This window comes from Saccoglossus kowalevskii, chromosome 10, assembly GCF_978046115.1.
Source record: "Saccoglossus kowalevskii chromosome 10, keSacKowa6.1, whole genome shotgun sequence".
NCBI lineage: Eukaryota > Metazoa > Hemichordata > Enteropneusta > Harrimaniidae > Saccoglossus > Saccoglossus kowalevskii.
The window spans coordinates 27,081,143-27,097,604 of NC_140650.1; the positions used below are offsets into that span (position 1 = coordinate 27,081,143).

Genomic DNA, 16,462 nt, shown 5'->3' on the forward strand with positions numbered 1-16,462 from the left:
ATACATGTTTTCTTACCAACAGAGATATAAAGTTTACAATCAAAGTATCATCTGGGTTAGATATAATCATACACAATCTACTTGGTGGTGACTTTAATTTAAGTGGTTCCCCCCACCAAAAGAGGATTTCACTCCAGAGAGATATAACATATTGACATTCATAAAACAGATGTTCATAGCTTTCGGCTTCTCCGTCACAGAACGTACACTGTGGGCTGCCATACTTCTGAGGGTTTATTTTGCGTAATTTTTGGTTTGTATAAAAAATATTATGAAGGAGCTTGAACTGGAATTCTCTCATTTTGCTTTCAGTTGTCATTTTCATCATAAGTTTATATCTTTTTCCCCATTCCATGCACCCCTCCCTCAATTCCATTTGTAGTTTGTTTTGGCTTGTAGGAATAACAAATGACCTTTCACATAACTCATTTTTGATAGCTTTCTTAGTTAAGGTTTCCAGATCCATAGGAATTCCTGTAATTTTGAAATAAGTAGATTCCAGATCTGCTTCTCCATACTTTAGATCCCCAGGAATAGCTGATGCTAAACCTAGCCATCTTAATTTATGTATTAGGGTAAATTCCTCCTGTGCTATTGGCTGCCACGGTATCAAACCATTTGCGTCAAAAAGATCAGATACTTTCATTATTCCATTTCGGACGAAGTCCTCCATATATACCGATTTTCCCCCAATCAGTATTTTTTCATTATTCCATATGATTTGATCTTTACCCTGTTTATAAACTTTAATTTCTTGTGCCCATATATCTAAGGTCTCTGTGACAAATTCACTCAGTTTCACCGGCAAAACCCTAGTATTACAATTGCACCTGAAGATCATTTCCCCTCCCACTGGTTCAAGCTGCTTGTCTAGAAAGAGTTTCCAGGGATGGTTAAAGTCCGGATCTAAGTAATGTTTGATCCAAAGGATCCTTTGTTGTTTTTTCATGATATACAGGTTCGGCATAGCCAGACCTCCCTGGCCCACGCCTCCCATCATTGTACTTCTAGCTATTTTGTCTTTGCCTTCCCACAGGAATTCATACATAATTTTATGCACTTCCTGAATAGTCTGTTTTTTCAGGGTAATTGAATTTAGAATATACGAGAATTGTGATATTCCAAACGTTTTTATAATCAGAACTTTTCCAAATAAGGACAGTTTTCTTCGTTTCCAAGAATTGAAGATCATTTTCATGTTACTCACTGCCTTATTGACATCTCTTGCATAATTTTCCCTTTTATCATACGAAAAATGAATTCCCAATATTTTGATGGGAGACGTGGGCCACTTCACCCCGAACATGCTTTCCTTTTTATTTCTCCATTTTCCTAACCAAGCTCCCTCTGATTTTTCTTTATTTATTTTCAGCCCTGAACAAGATCTAAATATATTAAGCAAGGCAAACAGTGCGCCAGCGGATTCCACATTTGATACAAAACACGTCATATCATCAGCAAATGCTGCAGCTCTAATTTCGGTTTCCCGTATTTTAATTCCGGATATATCATGGCTTTTTTTTATTGCTAGCAATAAAGGTTCTAAAGCTAACACAAATAACATTGGAGACAAGGGATCACCTTGTCTCACTCCCCTTCTAAATTCAAAGTAGCCTGTACTGAACCCATTGTTCATTACGCACCCTTTAATATTACTGTACAGTGTAGTTATCCACTTCATTAAGATTAAAGGCGATCCATTGATCTTGCATTCAACAACAAGAAGTCTACCCTCATTATCTTGTACAATATTTAAAGCCTCCAAAGCTAAATTTCGGTCAATAATCATTACCCCCTTACTGTTATTAGAGCCATGTGAATACCAGATTTTGGCCCTAAATTGAGCTGACCAAAATTGTTCATCCGCTGGCACACTGTGTGTTTCCTGCAAGAAAACCACATCCACTTTTTTTGCTTTTATCCAATTAGATATCTTTTTTCTCTTTTTAAAATCTCTCATCCCTCTCGTATTAAGTGATAGAATTGATAACTGTAAGTCCATACATAATATTTTGGCTTTTACAGGAATTTCCTAAGAATAGTAGCACCCATTTTTCGTCGTAAACACAAAACACTAACAAACATACTAACAAAAGAAACGGTAAAAACAACATAGACATAATCTAAGATATTTAAGGCAAGATACTGCGACGGCTCGGTAACCTCATTATTTTAATCCTTATTCTCTCCGCCTAAGATAGTACCACTTCATATGTAGCACCAAGGAATTAGCATACAAGATAATAAAATAATTTCCAAAAATCCTTATAGAACTGTTCAACACTGATAGCTGATAAAACTTACAAAGTTCTTAGGCTTTTCTTCTTCTTTCCTTTCTCGTGGTCTTTCATTCCTATAGATCTTTCACCATAATCGCTTTCATTTTTCCTTCTACTTCTATCATGCACGTAGCTGGAACCCTCCATGAGATATAACTCTTTTTATTTGGATTCTCCTTCTGGTAGTCTTTACGAAATTTCATCAATCTTTTCCTATCTTGGATAATTTTTTGACTCACGTCATCTGTTATGAAGATGTCCTTTCCTTCGAACTTGTTGTTCTTAAGTGTGCCTGGAGCTGCAAATAATATTGATCTTGATGCACTTGCGTCAACAAATGCTACTGTTATGCGTCTTGGCTTACCAGACCGCAACGGAAACGAAGGCACTCTATGAGCTCTTTGAATGGCCACGTGGTTTTCGACACCTCTGACCTTCATATGATTCAAGACGAATTTCTTTATAAATTCTGAACACGATTTCTCGTGTTTTTCTGCTCCTTCTGGGAAGTTATGGAAGTTTAAGTTCATTCGTCGCGATCTGTTTTCCAAATCGTCGTTCTTGTTTTCTGAATCACTCAGTCTGCTTTCCATTTCCCGGACTTTTAATTTCAGTTTTTCCACCATCTTGTCATGTGTCTCCCCGATCTTTACTGGATAACTTCATTGCCTTTTGGAGGTCGCCATCTTGTATTATTTGATTCTGGCCTTCCGCACTTTCACTGGATGCCGATAGCGTTTCGTCCACTTTCCTATCCTGTTTCTCGGCTCCCTTTGCTCCATCTGCTTTCATGCCAACCCTCGGTGACATATTACTTCCGTATTTTCCTCTCGGCGGGTTAAATTTCTTCTGTTTTTTAGAGCCGTTCGGTACCGATGTTACTTTAGTTGATGCATCTATGATGATAGGAGTTAGTGCTCAGTGTTACAAGGTGACATAAGGTGATAGGGGTTGGTGTTCAGTGTCAGAAGATCACATATGGTGATAAGAGTTGGTGTTCAGTGTCAGAAGGTGACATATGGTGACAGGGGTTGGTGTTCAGTGTCAGAAAGTGACACATGGTGATAGGGGTTGGTGTTCAGTGTCAGAAGATCTCATATGGTGACAAGGGTTGGTGTTCAGTGTCAGAATGTGACATATGGTGATAGGGGTTTGTGTTCAGTGTCAGAAGATGACATATGTTGAGAGGGGTTGGTGTGTAAGAAGGTGACATATGGGGATAGGGGTCGGTGTTCAGTGTCAGAAGGCGACATATGGTGAGAGGGGTTGGTGTTAAGTGTAAGAAGGTGACATATGATGATAGGGGTTAGTGCTCAGTGTTACAAGGTGACATGAGATGATAGGGGCCGGTGTTCAGTGTCAGACGGTGACATATGGTGATAAGGGTTGATGTTCAGTGTCAGAAGATGACATGTGACGATGTTCAGTGTTAGGTGACATATTTTGATAGGGGTTGGTGTTCATTGTCAGAAGGTGACATAAGGTGATAGGGGTTGGTGTTCAGTATCAGAAAGTGACACATGGTGATACGGGTTGGTGTTAAATGTAAGAAGGTGACATATGGGGATAGAGGTTGGTGTTCAGTGTAAGAAAGTGACATATGGTGATAGGGGTTGGTGTTAAGTGTAAGAAGGTGACATATGGTGATCGGGGTCGGTGTTCAGTGTCAGAAGGTGACATATGATGATAGGGGTTAGTGCTCAGTGTTACAAGGTGACATAAGGTGATAGGGGTCGGTGTTCAGTGTCAAACGGTGACATATTTTGATAGGGGTTGGTGTTCATTGTCAGAAGGTGACATATGGTGATAAGGGTTGATGTTCAGTGTCAGAAGATGACATGTGACGATGTTCAGTGTTAGGTGACATAAGGTGATAGGGGTCGGTGTTCAGTGTCAGAAGGTGACGTATTTTGATAGGGGTTTGTTTTTAGTATCAGAAGATGGAGATAGGAGATGGTGTCAGTGTAAGAAAGTGACATATGGTGATAGGGGTTGGTGTTCAGTGTCAGAAGGTGACATAAGGTGATAGGGGTTGGTGTTCAGTGTCAGAAGATGACATATTGTGATAGGGGTTTGTTTTTAGTATCAGAAATGGAGATAGGAGATGGTGTCAGTGTAAGAAAGTGACATATGGTGATAGGGGTTGGTGTTCAGTGTCAGAAGGTGACATATGGCGACGGGGTAGGTGTTCAGTGTCAGAAGTTTACATAAGGTGATAGGGGTTGGTCTTCAGTGTCAGAAGGTGACATAAGGTGATATGGGTTGATGTTTAGTGTCAGAAGGTGACATAAGGTGAAAGGGGTTGGTGTTCAGTGTCAGAAGGTGACATAAGGTGACACAAGGTGATATGGGTTGATGTTTAGTGTCAGAAGGTGATATATGGTGATAGGGGTTGGTGTTCGGTGTCAGAAGGTGACATACGGTGATATGGGTTGGTGTTTGGTGTCAGAAGGTGACATAAGGTGATAGGGGTTGGTGTTCAGTGTCAGAAGATGACATATGGTGAAAGGGGTTGGTATTCAGTGTAAGAAGATGACATATGGTGATATGGGTTGATGTTTAGTGTCAGAAGGTGACATATGGGGATAGGGATAGGTGTTCAGTGTCAGAAGGTGACATAAGGTGATATGGGTTGATGTTTAGTGTCAGAAGGTGACATATGGTGATAGGGGTTGGTGTTCGGTGTCAGAAGGTGACATAAGGTGATATTGGTTGATGTTTAGTGTCAGAAAGTGACATATGATGATAGGGGTTGGTGTTCGGTGTCAGAAGGTGACATACAGTGATATGGGTTGGTGTTCAGTGTCAGAAGGTGACATATGGTGATAGGGGTCGGTGTTCAGTGTCAGAAGGTGACATAAGGTGACATAAGGTGATATGGGTTGATGTTTAGTGTCAGAAGGTGACATATGGGGATAGGGATAGGTGTTCAGTGTCAGAAGGTGACATATGGTGATAGGGGTCGGTGTTCAGTGTCAGAAGGTGACATATGGTGATAGGGGTCGGTGTTCAGTGTCAGAAGGTGACATAAGGTGATATGGGTTGATGTTTAGTGTCAGAAGGTGACATAAGGTGACATAAGGTGATATGGGTTGATGTTTAGTGTCAGAAGGTGACATATGGTGATAGGGATTGGTGTTCGGTGTCAGAAGGTGACATAAGGTGATATGGGTTGATGTTTAGTGTCAGAAGGTGACATATGATGATAGGGGTTGGTGTTCGGTGTCAGAAGGTGACATACAGTGATATGGGTTGGTGTTTAGTGTCAGAAGGTGACATATGGTGATAGGGGTTGGTGTTCAGTGTCAGAAGGTGACATATGGCGATAGGGGTTGGTGTTCAGTGTCAGAAAGTGAAATATGGTGATAGGGGTTGGTGTTCAATGTCAGAAGATGACATATGGTGATAGGGGTTGGTGTTCAGTGTCAGAAGGTGAAATATGGTGATAGTGGTTGGTGTTCAGTGTCAGAAGATGACATATGGTGATAGGGGTTGGTGTTCAGTGTCAGAAGGTGAAATATGGTGATAGGGGTTAGTGCTCAGTGTCAGAAGGTGACATAAGGTGATAGGACAGGGTTGGTGTTCAGTGTTAGAAGGTGACATACGGTGATAGAGGTTGGTGTTCAGTGTCAGATGACATATGGCAATATGAGTAGGTGTTCAGTGTTAGGTGGCATATGGTGAGAAGGATTGGCGTATAGTATTAGTAAATGATATACGGTGATGGGTGTTGACCTCCAGATTTAGAAGAAGTCATATGGTGATAAAAAGTAATGTCAGGTGTTTTGAATTTGTGTACAATGTTCTGACTGACTAATTCGCTAATTTACATTAATTATGCATTTGTGTTTAAGGCACTACCGTGAGAATTGTATTATTATATTTAGTAATTAAATCAACAAAAGCAATATTTACAAGTAAACAAGACAAGATGGTAAATAAAATTTGAATCATTATTTTAAAAATTTATTAAAATTGTCAATATTACTATCTGAAATATCAAAGTTGTCCATGTCATGATTGCTTAAATCTAAAAAGAATCATGGTATTATGAATAAAGACGTAGATATTTTCAATTATAACACTGTTAGTCGAAAGCAAGGCCTTGTATCTGGCACCAGAAGACCTGTGATCCTGCCATGAAACTGAATGAACTGGCTTAAATATCTAACTGAATCTAGATCATATGACTGTGGGCTCTGTTCATTGAAGGTGATTGAAGGTATGAGATCAAAGCAGGAAATAACCTGGTACCAGTATGAATTATTATTGCCAAATTCATATTGTGCATTTTGTGCATTTTCAAATTAAGCATGTGAAATTATCAATGCAGCCACTTGCCAGGCCCATCATATGCTTCGTAAAATGATGTAAATGCAAAAAATCACATTTAAAAAAAATTACTTTTTATAACTTTTTTTTGCTCTGTTTATGTGCCAAAATAAAGCATGATTGGTTTACAGGGAGTTCCTTGAAATATACTAGAATTGTTGTTGATTTTGTCATGCGTCTTGTATATATGTATGTTGTATGGAGTGTGTTTTAGTGCTGGAATTTGAATATAAAACACAACACAGTGGGTAAATTCTGATCCCTCAAAATGTGTTAAAATGTCAGTTGTCACAAATAAAACCTGTAATGTATGTGGAAATCATTATATAACACAATATAGTGAAAATCAGGGTATTTAGAATTATCAACAATTAAGTGTTTTTAAAAACATGAGGCTTTTCATCACCTTTTACAATAGTGATATAATCCAAGAAAGAATTGGAAATTAACACATAGGAATGTGATATAAACAACTATTTTGTAGTATATATTTGCTGTCCGAAATATGCTAATTTTACCTAGAGAAGTTTTAGATCCACCACCAAATACCCTGGCCTGTCATTTATAACCTCTGAATAATACCATGCATTGTCTCTATTAAGCATCAAATGTGCAACTATATTGTGCAGAACATTAACCCAGGGCTCAATCTTGAAAATAAATCAGCTCTCAAAATAAAGTAAACAAGTCACAACAAAAGTTGAAATGGTCACATGATTAGTCAGATCTACATGGAATGTTGCTGTATCATGTTTATGAATTATGTCTTTCAATAAACAAAACAACATTCAATCAGCTTTATACTATCAATAGTGATATAAATTTGGGAACGATTGTGTCTGTCAATATCAACATACAATGCAACATTCATAAGGTTACAAACTAAAAACACTGGCTAGTCTGCAGCCAGTGAATATGGACATGTATCTTCATAGATAACACGATATCATTCAAATACATACATACATGTATGCATGAATGTTAAATAAAACATTGTTATTCGCTAGTTAATTAATTTAATTACCCATCCACCACTAGATGTTGAAGAGTCTCTGCTTGTTTCTCCTCCTACATTTCCCTTGTTCCCTTGACTACCAGAAGATTGATTTCCAGTCTTGGTATCATAATGTGGAGACATTTCGTTTCCATGACTACCAAATGATTCATACTGAGTTTTGTCACTATATCCTGAAGATATGTCTCTGCCATCATGCCATGCCTGCATGGGCCTATCACTTCCACCACCGCTGGATGAATATCTATCAATTTCAGATGAATAAACGCTGCGTCGCTGATACGATGATGGCTGAAATTTTTCCCAAAACTTGTCTTTTATAGCTGCAGTACTGTCATAATCAATATTTACTACATGAATTTCTTGCAGTATTCCACGGCGTTCCTTACACTCACAGAATTCATCTAGTGCATTGAATAGTGAATCAGAGCATATTTCTTTGGGAACTCCAAATATACCAGAGCTAAGAGCAGGGATAGCAAGTGAAGTTAATTCATTAATTTCTGCTTCCTTGAAACAGTTTAAAAAAGTCTGTTTTAGTAATTCTTTGCATTGACTTTTGTCATGAAAGTCATACCATCGAGGTCCTACTGCATGAATAATCATTTTACATGGGAGCCTGTATGAATCAGTTGTTAATACTTCACTCACATTCAGAGATCCTTGATTGCGAATAATGCGATCACAGTCAGTTTGTAGTGTACGACCAGCAGCTTTTAAAATAGCACCAGCCAAACCTCCAATATGCGCCAGCCGTTCATTTGCTGCATTTACTATGGCATCTGTCTTTTCATGAGTTAAATCACCTCGATAGACCTTTATATTGATTCTTTTGTTTGTGGTGATATACAACTTTTCATTTTTTTCATTAATTTCAGCTGACAATGGACCAGATGAAGATTGTGAAATTCTGGCTCCACTCTCACTCTCCCATTTAACTGTAGGTATATCTGTCTTTGAAGCAGTTATAGTGCTGGATTCATCATCATAAGTTGATTCATCATGTTCCACATCTTTGCTATCTTTAGACATACCAAGTAATTTCAAACAGGCATCCTTGGCTTCCTTCACAGCTTCTTTAGTACCATACAGAACTACATGTTTTCCAGTCTCACCAGTTTTGATGAAGACATTAGGATACTTCATTTGAATGTCACCCACTCTGTAAATGTCATCACCACAGTCAATATGTTCTTGTATTACTGTGGAAACCGTCTGACGGTATAGATCCATTGTTTTACGTGTTGCTTCATGAAGTTGCTCTCTTGATTGCGGGGTTAACGACTCTATGAAGAACTTTATTGAACCATCATGTGTTTTATTCTTACTTAACTTGACGTTATATTTACTTTCAACATCTTTCACCTTTTGACCAAATACGTGCATAATGTAGGATAATATGTCAGGCGTCACATCATCAAGACAGTATCTGCCATCATCATCTGCTGGCTTTGTTGATTTTTCTTCACGTCTAAACATACTTGCACTGGTGGCTTGGGAAGATTTCTGAATTCCAACACCTGCATCTTTTGGTGGATGCCTACTACGTTTGGTTTTGTGATGCTTATTCTCAGAAAAATTTTCGAGGCATTCCAAAGCTTTTAGCAATTGGTAATAACTGCCACTGATTGTTACTTCAGCCCTATCATGTACGGCGACTCCAGTTTTTTTCAGCTCACTCAGGAATGCATTCTTACTTTGAAGCCCTTCAAGAAAGCCCTTGGTAACAGTTGCACTTATATTACTCAGAGGCTGTGAAACAGAACAAATGAAAATATGCATCAGTCCTTTGAAGTCTGTTAATTCATTCAGTGTAACTATCTATGCATCAGTCCTTTGAAGTCTGTTAATTCATTCAGTGTAACTATCTATGTATAACCACAATAGAGCAAACAGTGTCGCACAGGGAGCTATTTATGGCCAAATTTGGCTGAGTTGATTTGCATACAAATGGGCAGGTCAACTTCTCAAGAATAAATTTCTATCTACACAACTGAAGGGAGTTACATGTACATACCAAGAGAAGAAGTGACCCATAGTAGTAATCCCCCGAAAACGTTTGGTACATTGGCAAGTCATACCAAACTACCATTATTTTCATTGTGACCTGAGACAATATTGTTCATGAGTTATGCATATTATAGTAATCTGACTCATTTTCAATGATTTGCAACATAATTAATAATAAACTACTCTAAATGTGTAATTTCTCTTTCCTGCTAACAATTTATTTTGTTGTTAATATACTGGAAATGCATTGTTGTTAATATACTGGAAATGCACAGATTTTTTCCAGTGGGTTCTATTGTTATTATTACATGTTTACATAGATTTAATTTAAAATAACATATATAAAACCCAGTGTTCAATTAATGACTTATATCTAACAAATGTCAACTGTTATCCTATGACTTCTGTAAAAACAAAGTAGTTGACCAGTAATACAGTCAGCCGTAGAGGGTGCTGTATAACTATCTTGCAAGACATTGAACAGGCTTTCATCACATACATTGTTGTTGCTGTAATATGTTAGTTTTTATTCTCACTTGTAATTTATTTTCGGCGTCTTGGTGTCAGCAAAAATCAAGTCCAGGATTGTATACAATACATTATTTTGTAACCAGGTTTTAATTGTTTTGGTAAGTGAAATATGTTAAACTGAATCTTTGTGAACATATTAGACGGAAAATTAAACTTGTTGTTTGGTTTATTGTATTTTAGTGTATAATTCAAATACAATATCTTATATTTAAATAACTTATTTTGTAATGTTTTGTTGCTGCCTTTTTCATGCATTTTATGATTGCTTACCTCTGGTGGATGTAGGCTAACATCAACATTATTGCCATTGATCTTGTGGTGCTGGAAGCCCACAATTTTTCTTGCAACTAGGAATTAAAAAGAATGAATAAATAGAATTGTAATGTATGCATTTCAGTTCACTTTACATGTATGACACATAAAATGTTTGCAGATAATTACATGTACATTACTGAAAACAAATATACATAAACAAGTGGTCATCTACATGTACATTGTTTCCAATTAAGCATACATTAATTATTTCACTGAAAAGTTATATCCTACACTCCTCCTGGTAGCTGTTAAGTAAAGACCAGTAGTTGACATGTATAGACTGGTAACTGACACATATATACTGGTAGCTGACACATATATACTGGTAGTTGACACATATATACTGGTAGCTGACATATATATATACTGGTAGCTGACACATATATACTGGTAGCTGACACATATATACTGGTAGCTGACATATATATATACTGGTAGCTGACACATATATACTTGTACCTGACACATATATACTTGTAGCTGACACATATATACTGGTAGCTGACACATATATACTGGTAGCTGATACGTATATACTGGTAGCTGACACATATATACTGGTAGTTGACACATATATACTGGTAGCTGACACATATATACTGGTAGCTGACACATATATACTGATAGCTGACACATATATACTGGTAACTGACACATATATACTGGTAGTTGACACATATATACTGGTAGTTGACACATATATACTGGTAGCTGACACATATACTGGTAGCTGACACATATATACTGGTAGCTGACACATATATACTGGTAGTTGACACATATATACTGGTAGTTGACACACATATACTGGTAGCTGACACATATATACTGGTAGCTGACACATATATACTGGTAGCTGACACATATACTGGTAGTTGACACATATATACTGGTAGTTGACATGTATATACTGGTAGTTGACACATATATACTGGTAGTTGACACATATATACTGATAGTTGACATGTATATACTGGTAGTTGACACATATATACTGGTAGTTGACATGTATATACTGGTAGTTGACACATATACTGGTAGTTGACACATATACTGGTAGTTGACATGTATAGACTGGTAGTTGACACATATATACTGGTAGTTGACATGTATAGACTGGTAGTTGACACACATATACTGGTAGTTGACATGTATAGGCTGGTAGTTGACATGTATATGCTGGTAGTTGACATGTATATACTGGTAGTTGACATGCATAGATCTGTAGCTGACACATTTAGACTGATAGTTGATATGTATAGACAGGTAGCTGACACATATATACTGGTAGTTGACACATATATACTGGTAGTTGACACATATATACTGGTAGTTGACATGTATATACTGGCAGTTGACACATATATACTGGTAGTTGACATGTATAGACTGGTAGTTGACACATATATACTGGTAGTTGACACATATATACTGGTAGTTGACATGTATATACTGGTATTTGAAATGTCTATACTGGTAGCTGACACATATATACTGGTATTTGACGACACATATACTGGTAGTTGACACATATATACTGGTAGTTGACATGTATATACTGCTATTTGAAATGTATATACTGGTAGTTGACACATATATACTGGTATTTGAAATGTACAAACTGGTAGCTGACACATATAGGCTGGTAGTTGACATGTATATGCTGGTAGTTGACATGTATATACTGGTAGTTGACATGCATAGATCTGTAGCTGACACATTTAGACTGATAGTTGATATGTATAGACAGGTAGTTGACATGTATGTACTGGTAGTTGACACATATATACTGACAGTTGACATGTATATACTGGTATTTGAAATGTATAAACTGGTAGCTGACACATATATACTGGTATTTGAAATGTACAAACTGGTAGCTGACACATATAGGCTGGTAGTTGACATGTATATGCTGGTAGTTGACATGTATATACTGGTAGTTGACATGCATAGATCTGTAGCTGACACATTTAGACTGATAGTTGTTATGTATAGACAGGTAGTTGACATGTATAGACTGGTAGCTGACACATATATACTGGAAGATGCCCCATTTAGACTGGTAGTTGACTCATGTAGATCAGTAGCTGACATATAGGACTGGTAGTTGACATGTGTAGACTAGCAGTTGACATGAATGTATAGACTGGTAGCTATCACATATAAACTGGCAGTTTACATGTATATACTGGTAGCTGACAAAAATAGATGAGTAGCTGACATGTATAGACCTATAGTTGACCTGTATGGACTGGTAGTTGATATATATGGATTGGTAGTTGCCATATTTGAACCAGTAGTTGCCATATATGGACTGGTAGTTGATATATATGGATTGGTAGTTGCCATATTTGGACTGGTAGTTGCCATATTTGGACTGGTAGTTGACATATATGGACTGGTAGTTGACATATATGGACTAGTAGTTAACATATAAGAACTGTTACTTGACATATTTAGACTGGTAGTTGACATATAAGAACTGGTATTTGACATATTTGGACTAGTAGTTGACATATATGGACTGGTAGTTGCCATATTCGGACTTGTAGTTGACATATATGGACTGGTAGTTGTCATATATGGACTGGTAGTTGATATATATGGACTGGTAGTTGAGATATAAAGACTGGTAATTGACATATATGGACTTGTAGTTGACATATATGGACTGATTGTTGACATATAAAGACTGGTAGTTTAACCATATACTGGTAGAATGGTAGTTGGCATATATACAAAGTAATATATTTATATACATATTCACATATAAAAGGTGTGTCATTTCATGTCATTCAATGCTTTCAAAACCACCACATATTACATTGCAGCAAATGATATGATATACTAATTAAGCCATGCAAAATCATTTTAAGATCATACCTTTTGCATCAGGACAAATGATAATAGCAGAGTTTGGTTTTCTAGTTGACAAGACCACATCTACTGTATAACCTCCAACTTCTGGTTTCTTAAAATAGTCCTTGAGACATTTTTTAATACCGTCATCATTTTGAGGTGATATACGACTGAAACCAGACACTAGGACATTCTTTGTATTCATTATAAATAGTGCACTGCTGTGGGAAAAAAAAATATTATAAAAGTAAATTAACATCATAATGAAAATAAAGTCAAATTTATTAGTTTTGAGTAATGCCATATTTTATTTAGCTCTCTTAACAAAGCTAAAAATTATTATTACCAACTAACAGTGTTGGAAATTAGTCCTAGAGGGGTGAGAACAGTTATTCAAGAATCTCTCAAGTACGTTCTAAAACACCTGTCATCATTCCCCATTTAGATTCATTGTGGATTGAACTGCAATTATCACTGAGGTCCACATTTAGATATTATATATAGGAAACCAGGTACGAGTGTTGGAGAATTTACTTCAGGACTTGAAAGTTACCTAGAAAATATTAACTCCAGCCTGTTGATCTCATATTAACCATTTCAATGCACCCTCCTCCCCTAATTTTGAACAATTAATTTCACAGCCACCCCCAACATGATTAAAATCCGATGTAGGTATGAGGCTCCAATTTTTTTTTTTTTTTTTAAGAGGCGACTGGGACACGATTCTCCAAAAACTGATTAACGGCAAGTAAAACCAAAAAAATCTTCAAATCAAAATACAAATAAATATTATATAAAGAAATAATAATAAAAAAACAAAAATTGGTGCCTCAAACCTACATGGGATTTTAATCAGATTGAGCCAACCCAAAATAACAATTTACTTTGCAACGGTAACAGACCATATTTATGCCAACTATTCTGAACACTGTGACGATTGTGTAAGAGTTTTTACTGACATTATCGATTATCTTCTACTCATATTGACAAATTCCACAGAAAACTTATTTATAAATTGGTCCAATAATTTTAACAATGTTGACTCTATAATAAATTTGTCATTAAAAATAAACACATCAAACCATAAAAATATAACTATATGCAAAACATGTTATAAGTAATTATGACCCAAAAGTTCAAAGAAATCACAATTTGTACAAAAATTATCTTACCTCTGTCCTAGATCTAAAAAAATGGTCTTAATAATAATATAATAAAAGAAGATGGTTTCACCACATATTCAGGGTTAAACTATTGATAAACATTTTACATGGAAACCCCACTAGTGAAAATAACACCACTTATTGGTCTGATTGGTAAACTATGGCAGTATCTTCCTATACATCTATAACTCACATATTTCATATGTTTTGGAGACAACGGGCAGACCACAGACGATATTCGAAACAGCCCCACCAAAGAAACCTAATGAAGCTATTGGTAGAAAAATTGTGGTATCCAAGAACATTGATAAGACCTCATTGACTATTTATTTTTACCCTCAGTATATATTTTCTGCTATTTTATTAGATCTTGTATCATATTGTATTGTCAAAATATGTGGATTACTACTTTGTTAATGATCATTTGATTTTTAAAACAAATACATAGCAAAACTGATTTAACAGTTTTGTTACAATTAAAGTGCCTGTGAAATGCACACCCACACATTTCCCATTTTAGATTTGTGTAATACTGCGTAATTCAATATACTTTTACCCCGATAATGGTATACATTTTTCGGTCAGAGTTTTTAGAAGTTGTTTTCACAACAAACATTTATGATGGTTAAACATGGTTTTGTGGGCGGATGCAGTAATACGTATAAACGCAGGATAAGTATTTACATGTTTCTAATTGATCCGAAGGTTGTCGACATTGTGGACAAAAGCAGTGAAAGCAACAAGGAAATGTTGAACCTTCTGCGTAAACATATGTGTACATTTTTTCTCTGATTTTTTTGCCGAACAACTGTCCTCATTTATGCACACAACTAGGTTTTAAAGAGAAACGCAGAAAACTTAAACCTGGTGCAATACCAACACTTTTTAAAGAACAAGATTCTGGACCAGCCCATGTTCACAGTGGCGTAATTTTAGAAGAGAGAGAGACGTCCAGTAAGTGTTTCAAATTTGACATTTTTGCAATCCTGAATATCGCTGTATAGAGACCATTTAGTTTGTGTTATGTAATAGGTAGCAATAATTTTGATAGTGATGTGATAACCGAAGTGTCGGACAAACAGGAAATTACGCAGAACTTACAAACTGTTAATTGTTTTTCAATTTCGCTGTCTAAAAGTTTCTGAATTGTGATCGGTGTTGAATGACGACTTCACATGTCTGTGATCTTTACTGGCAGCTTGATCTGTGTAATAATCTATGGAAAAGGAATACAGGCCTGGGCTGTGTTTAGACCAAGTAATTTTTAATATGATGTCATAATTATGCCGGTGACAATTAATAATATTGATGTACCAATTTAGACGAGAAAGTAGCATGCATTTCACAGGCACTTTAAAGAGTGTTAAAATTTTATGGAGAGTACGTGGCATATGGTGGAAAATATGATGTACTAAACACGTCAGAATTTGATGATCAGTTCAGCTTCAAATTTGCATTGTGTTTTTTAACTATTGAATACATGTATACGAGTGCTTGTCAACCCCTAGATTTTGTGGGAATTCTTATAGTTTATCGTTTAGCTTATGGTATGATATCTCCCAATACTAAATATAGTGTTAAAATTAATAGTATATCAGAGTGCAATTAACATTTCACCTCGAATTAGAATCTAGAATAGATCCCTGTATTTACATCAAACACTTGAAACAATTGAATAGATACGAATAGTGTATATGAACACCGTTAATATTAGTTGTCAGTGCAGTTGAATTGCATTCTAAAAGCAATTGCATTGGAACGATCGAATTGTCAACGACGAAAATACATCATCATGAACAATCTCGTCTTTGAACCATAATCAGTCCTATATGCTCTTTGGAATAATAATAATACTCACAAACGAGTCAACAGTCGAATAAAATAAAACGCTGAGGGAAATAAAAATGTCTTCTCTGCAACTCAGGGGTTGTGTGTCTGCGCAGTCGTGTTGTGAA

At 36.3% G+C, this 16,462-nt stretch overlaps 1 protein-coding gene across 2 annotated transcripts; it reads right to left on the bottom strand.

Annotated features, from left to right (window-relative positions):
• Positions 1-2,893: 2,893 nt before the first annotated feature.
• Positions 2,894-16,446, bottom strand: LOC146737998 (uncharacterized). 2 transcript variants are annotated; one of them, XM_085504444.1, is made up of 5 exons: positions 16,366-16,446; positions 13,369-13,565; positions 10,438-10,514; positions 7,636-9,378; positions 2,894-3,175 (listed from the first exon to the last, which is right to left on the bottom strand). In XM_085504444.1, the coding sequence occupies exons 2-5, from the start codon at positions 13,547-13,549 to the stop codon at positions 3,158-3,160; spliced, it is 2,019 nt and encodes a 672-aa protein (XP_085360570.1). In that variant the 5' UTR covers positions 13,550-13,565; positions 16,366-16,446; the 3' UTR covers positions 2,894-3,157. The 2 variants fall into 2 exon arrangements, with proteins under 2 accessions (XP_085360570.1, XP_085360569.1); XM_085504443.1 differs by lacking the exon at positions 2,894-3,175 and having other exon boundaries at positions 6,219-9,378.
• Positions 16,447-16,462: the final 16 nt, after the last annotated feature.

Coding starts and splice junctions, on each gene's coding strand:
- LOC146737998 (XM_085504443.1), bottom strand. CDS start 13,549: ATGAATACAAAGAATGTCCTAGTGTCTGGTTTCAGTCGTATATCACCT. Junction 10,515..13,368: donor CATTTGTCCTGATGCAAAAG/GTATGATCTTAA, acceptor TTTAATTCCTAG/TTGCAAGAAAAATTGTGGGC. Junction 9,379..10,437: donor TTAGCCTACATCCACCAGAG/GTAAGCAATCAT, acceptor TCTGTTTCACAG/CCTCTGAGTAATATAAGTGC.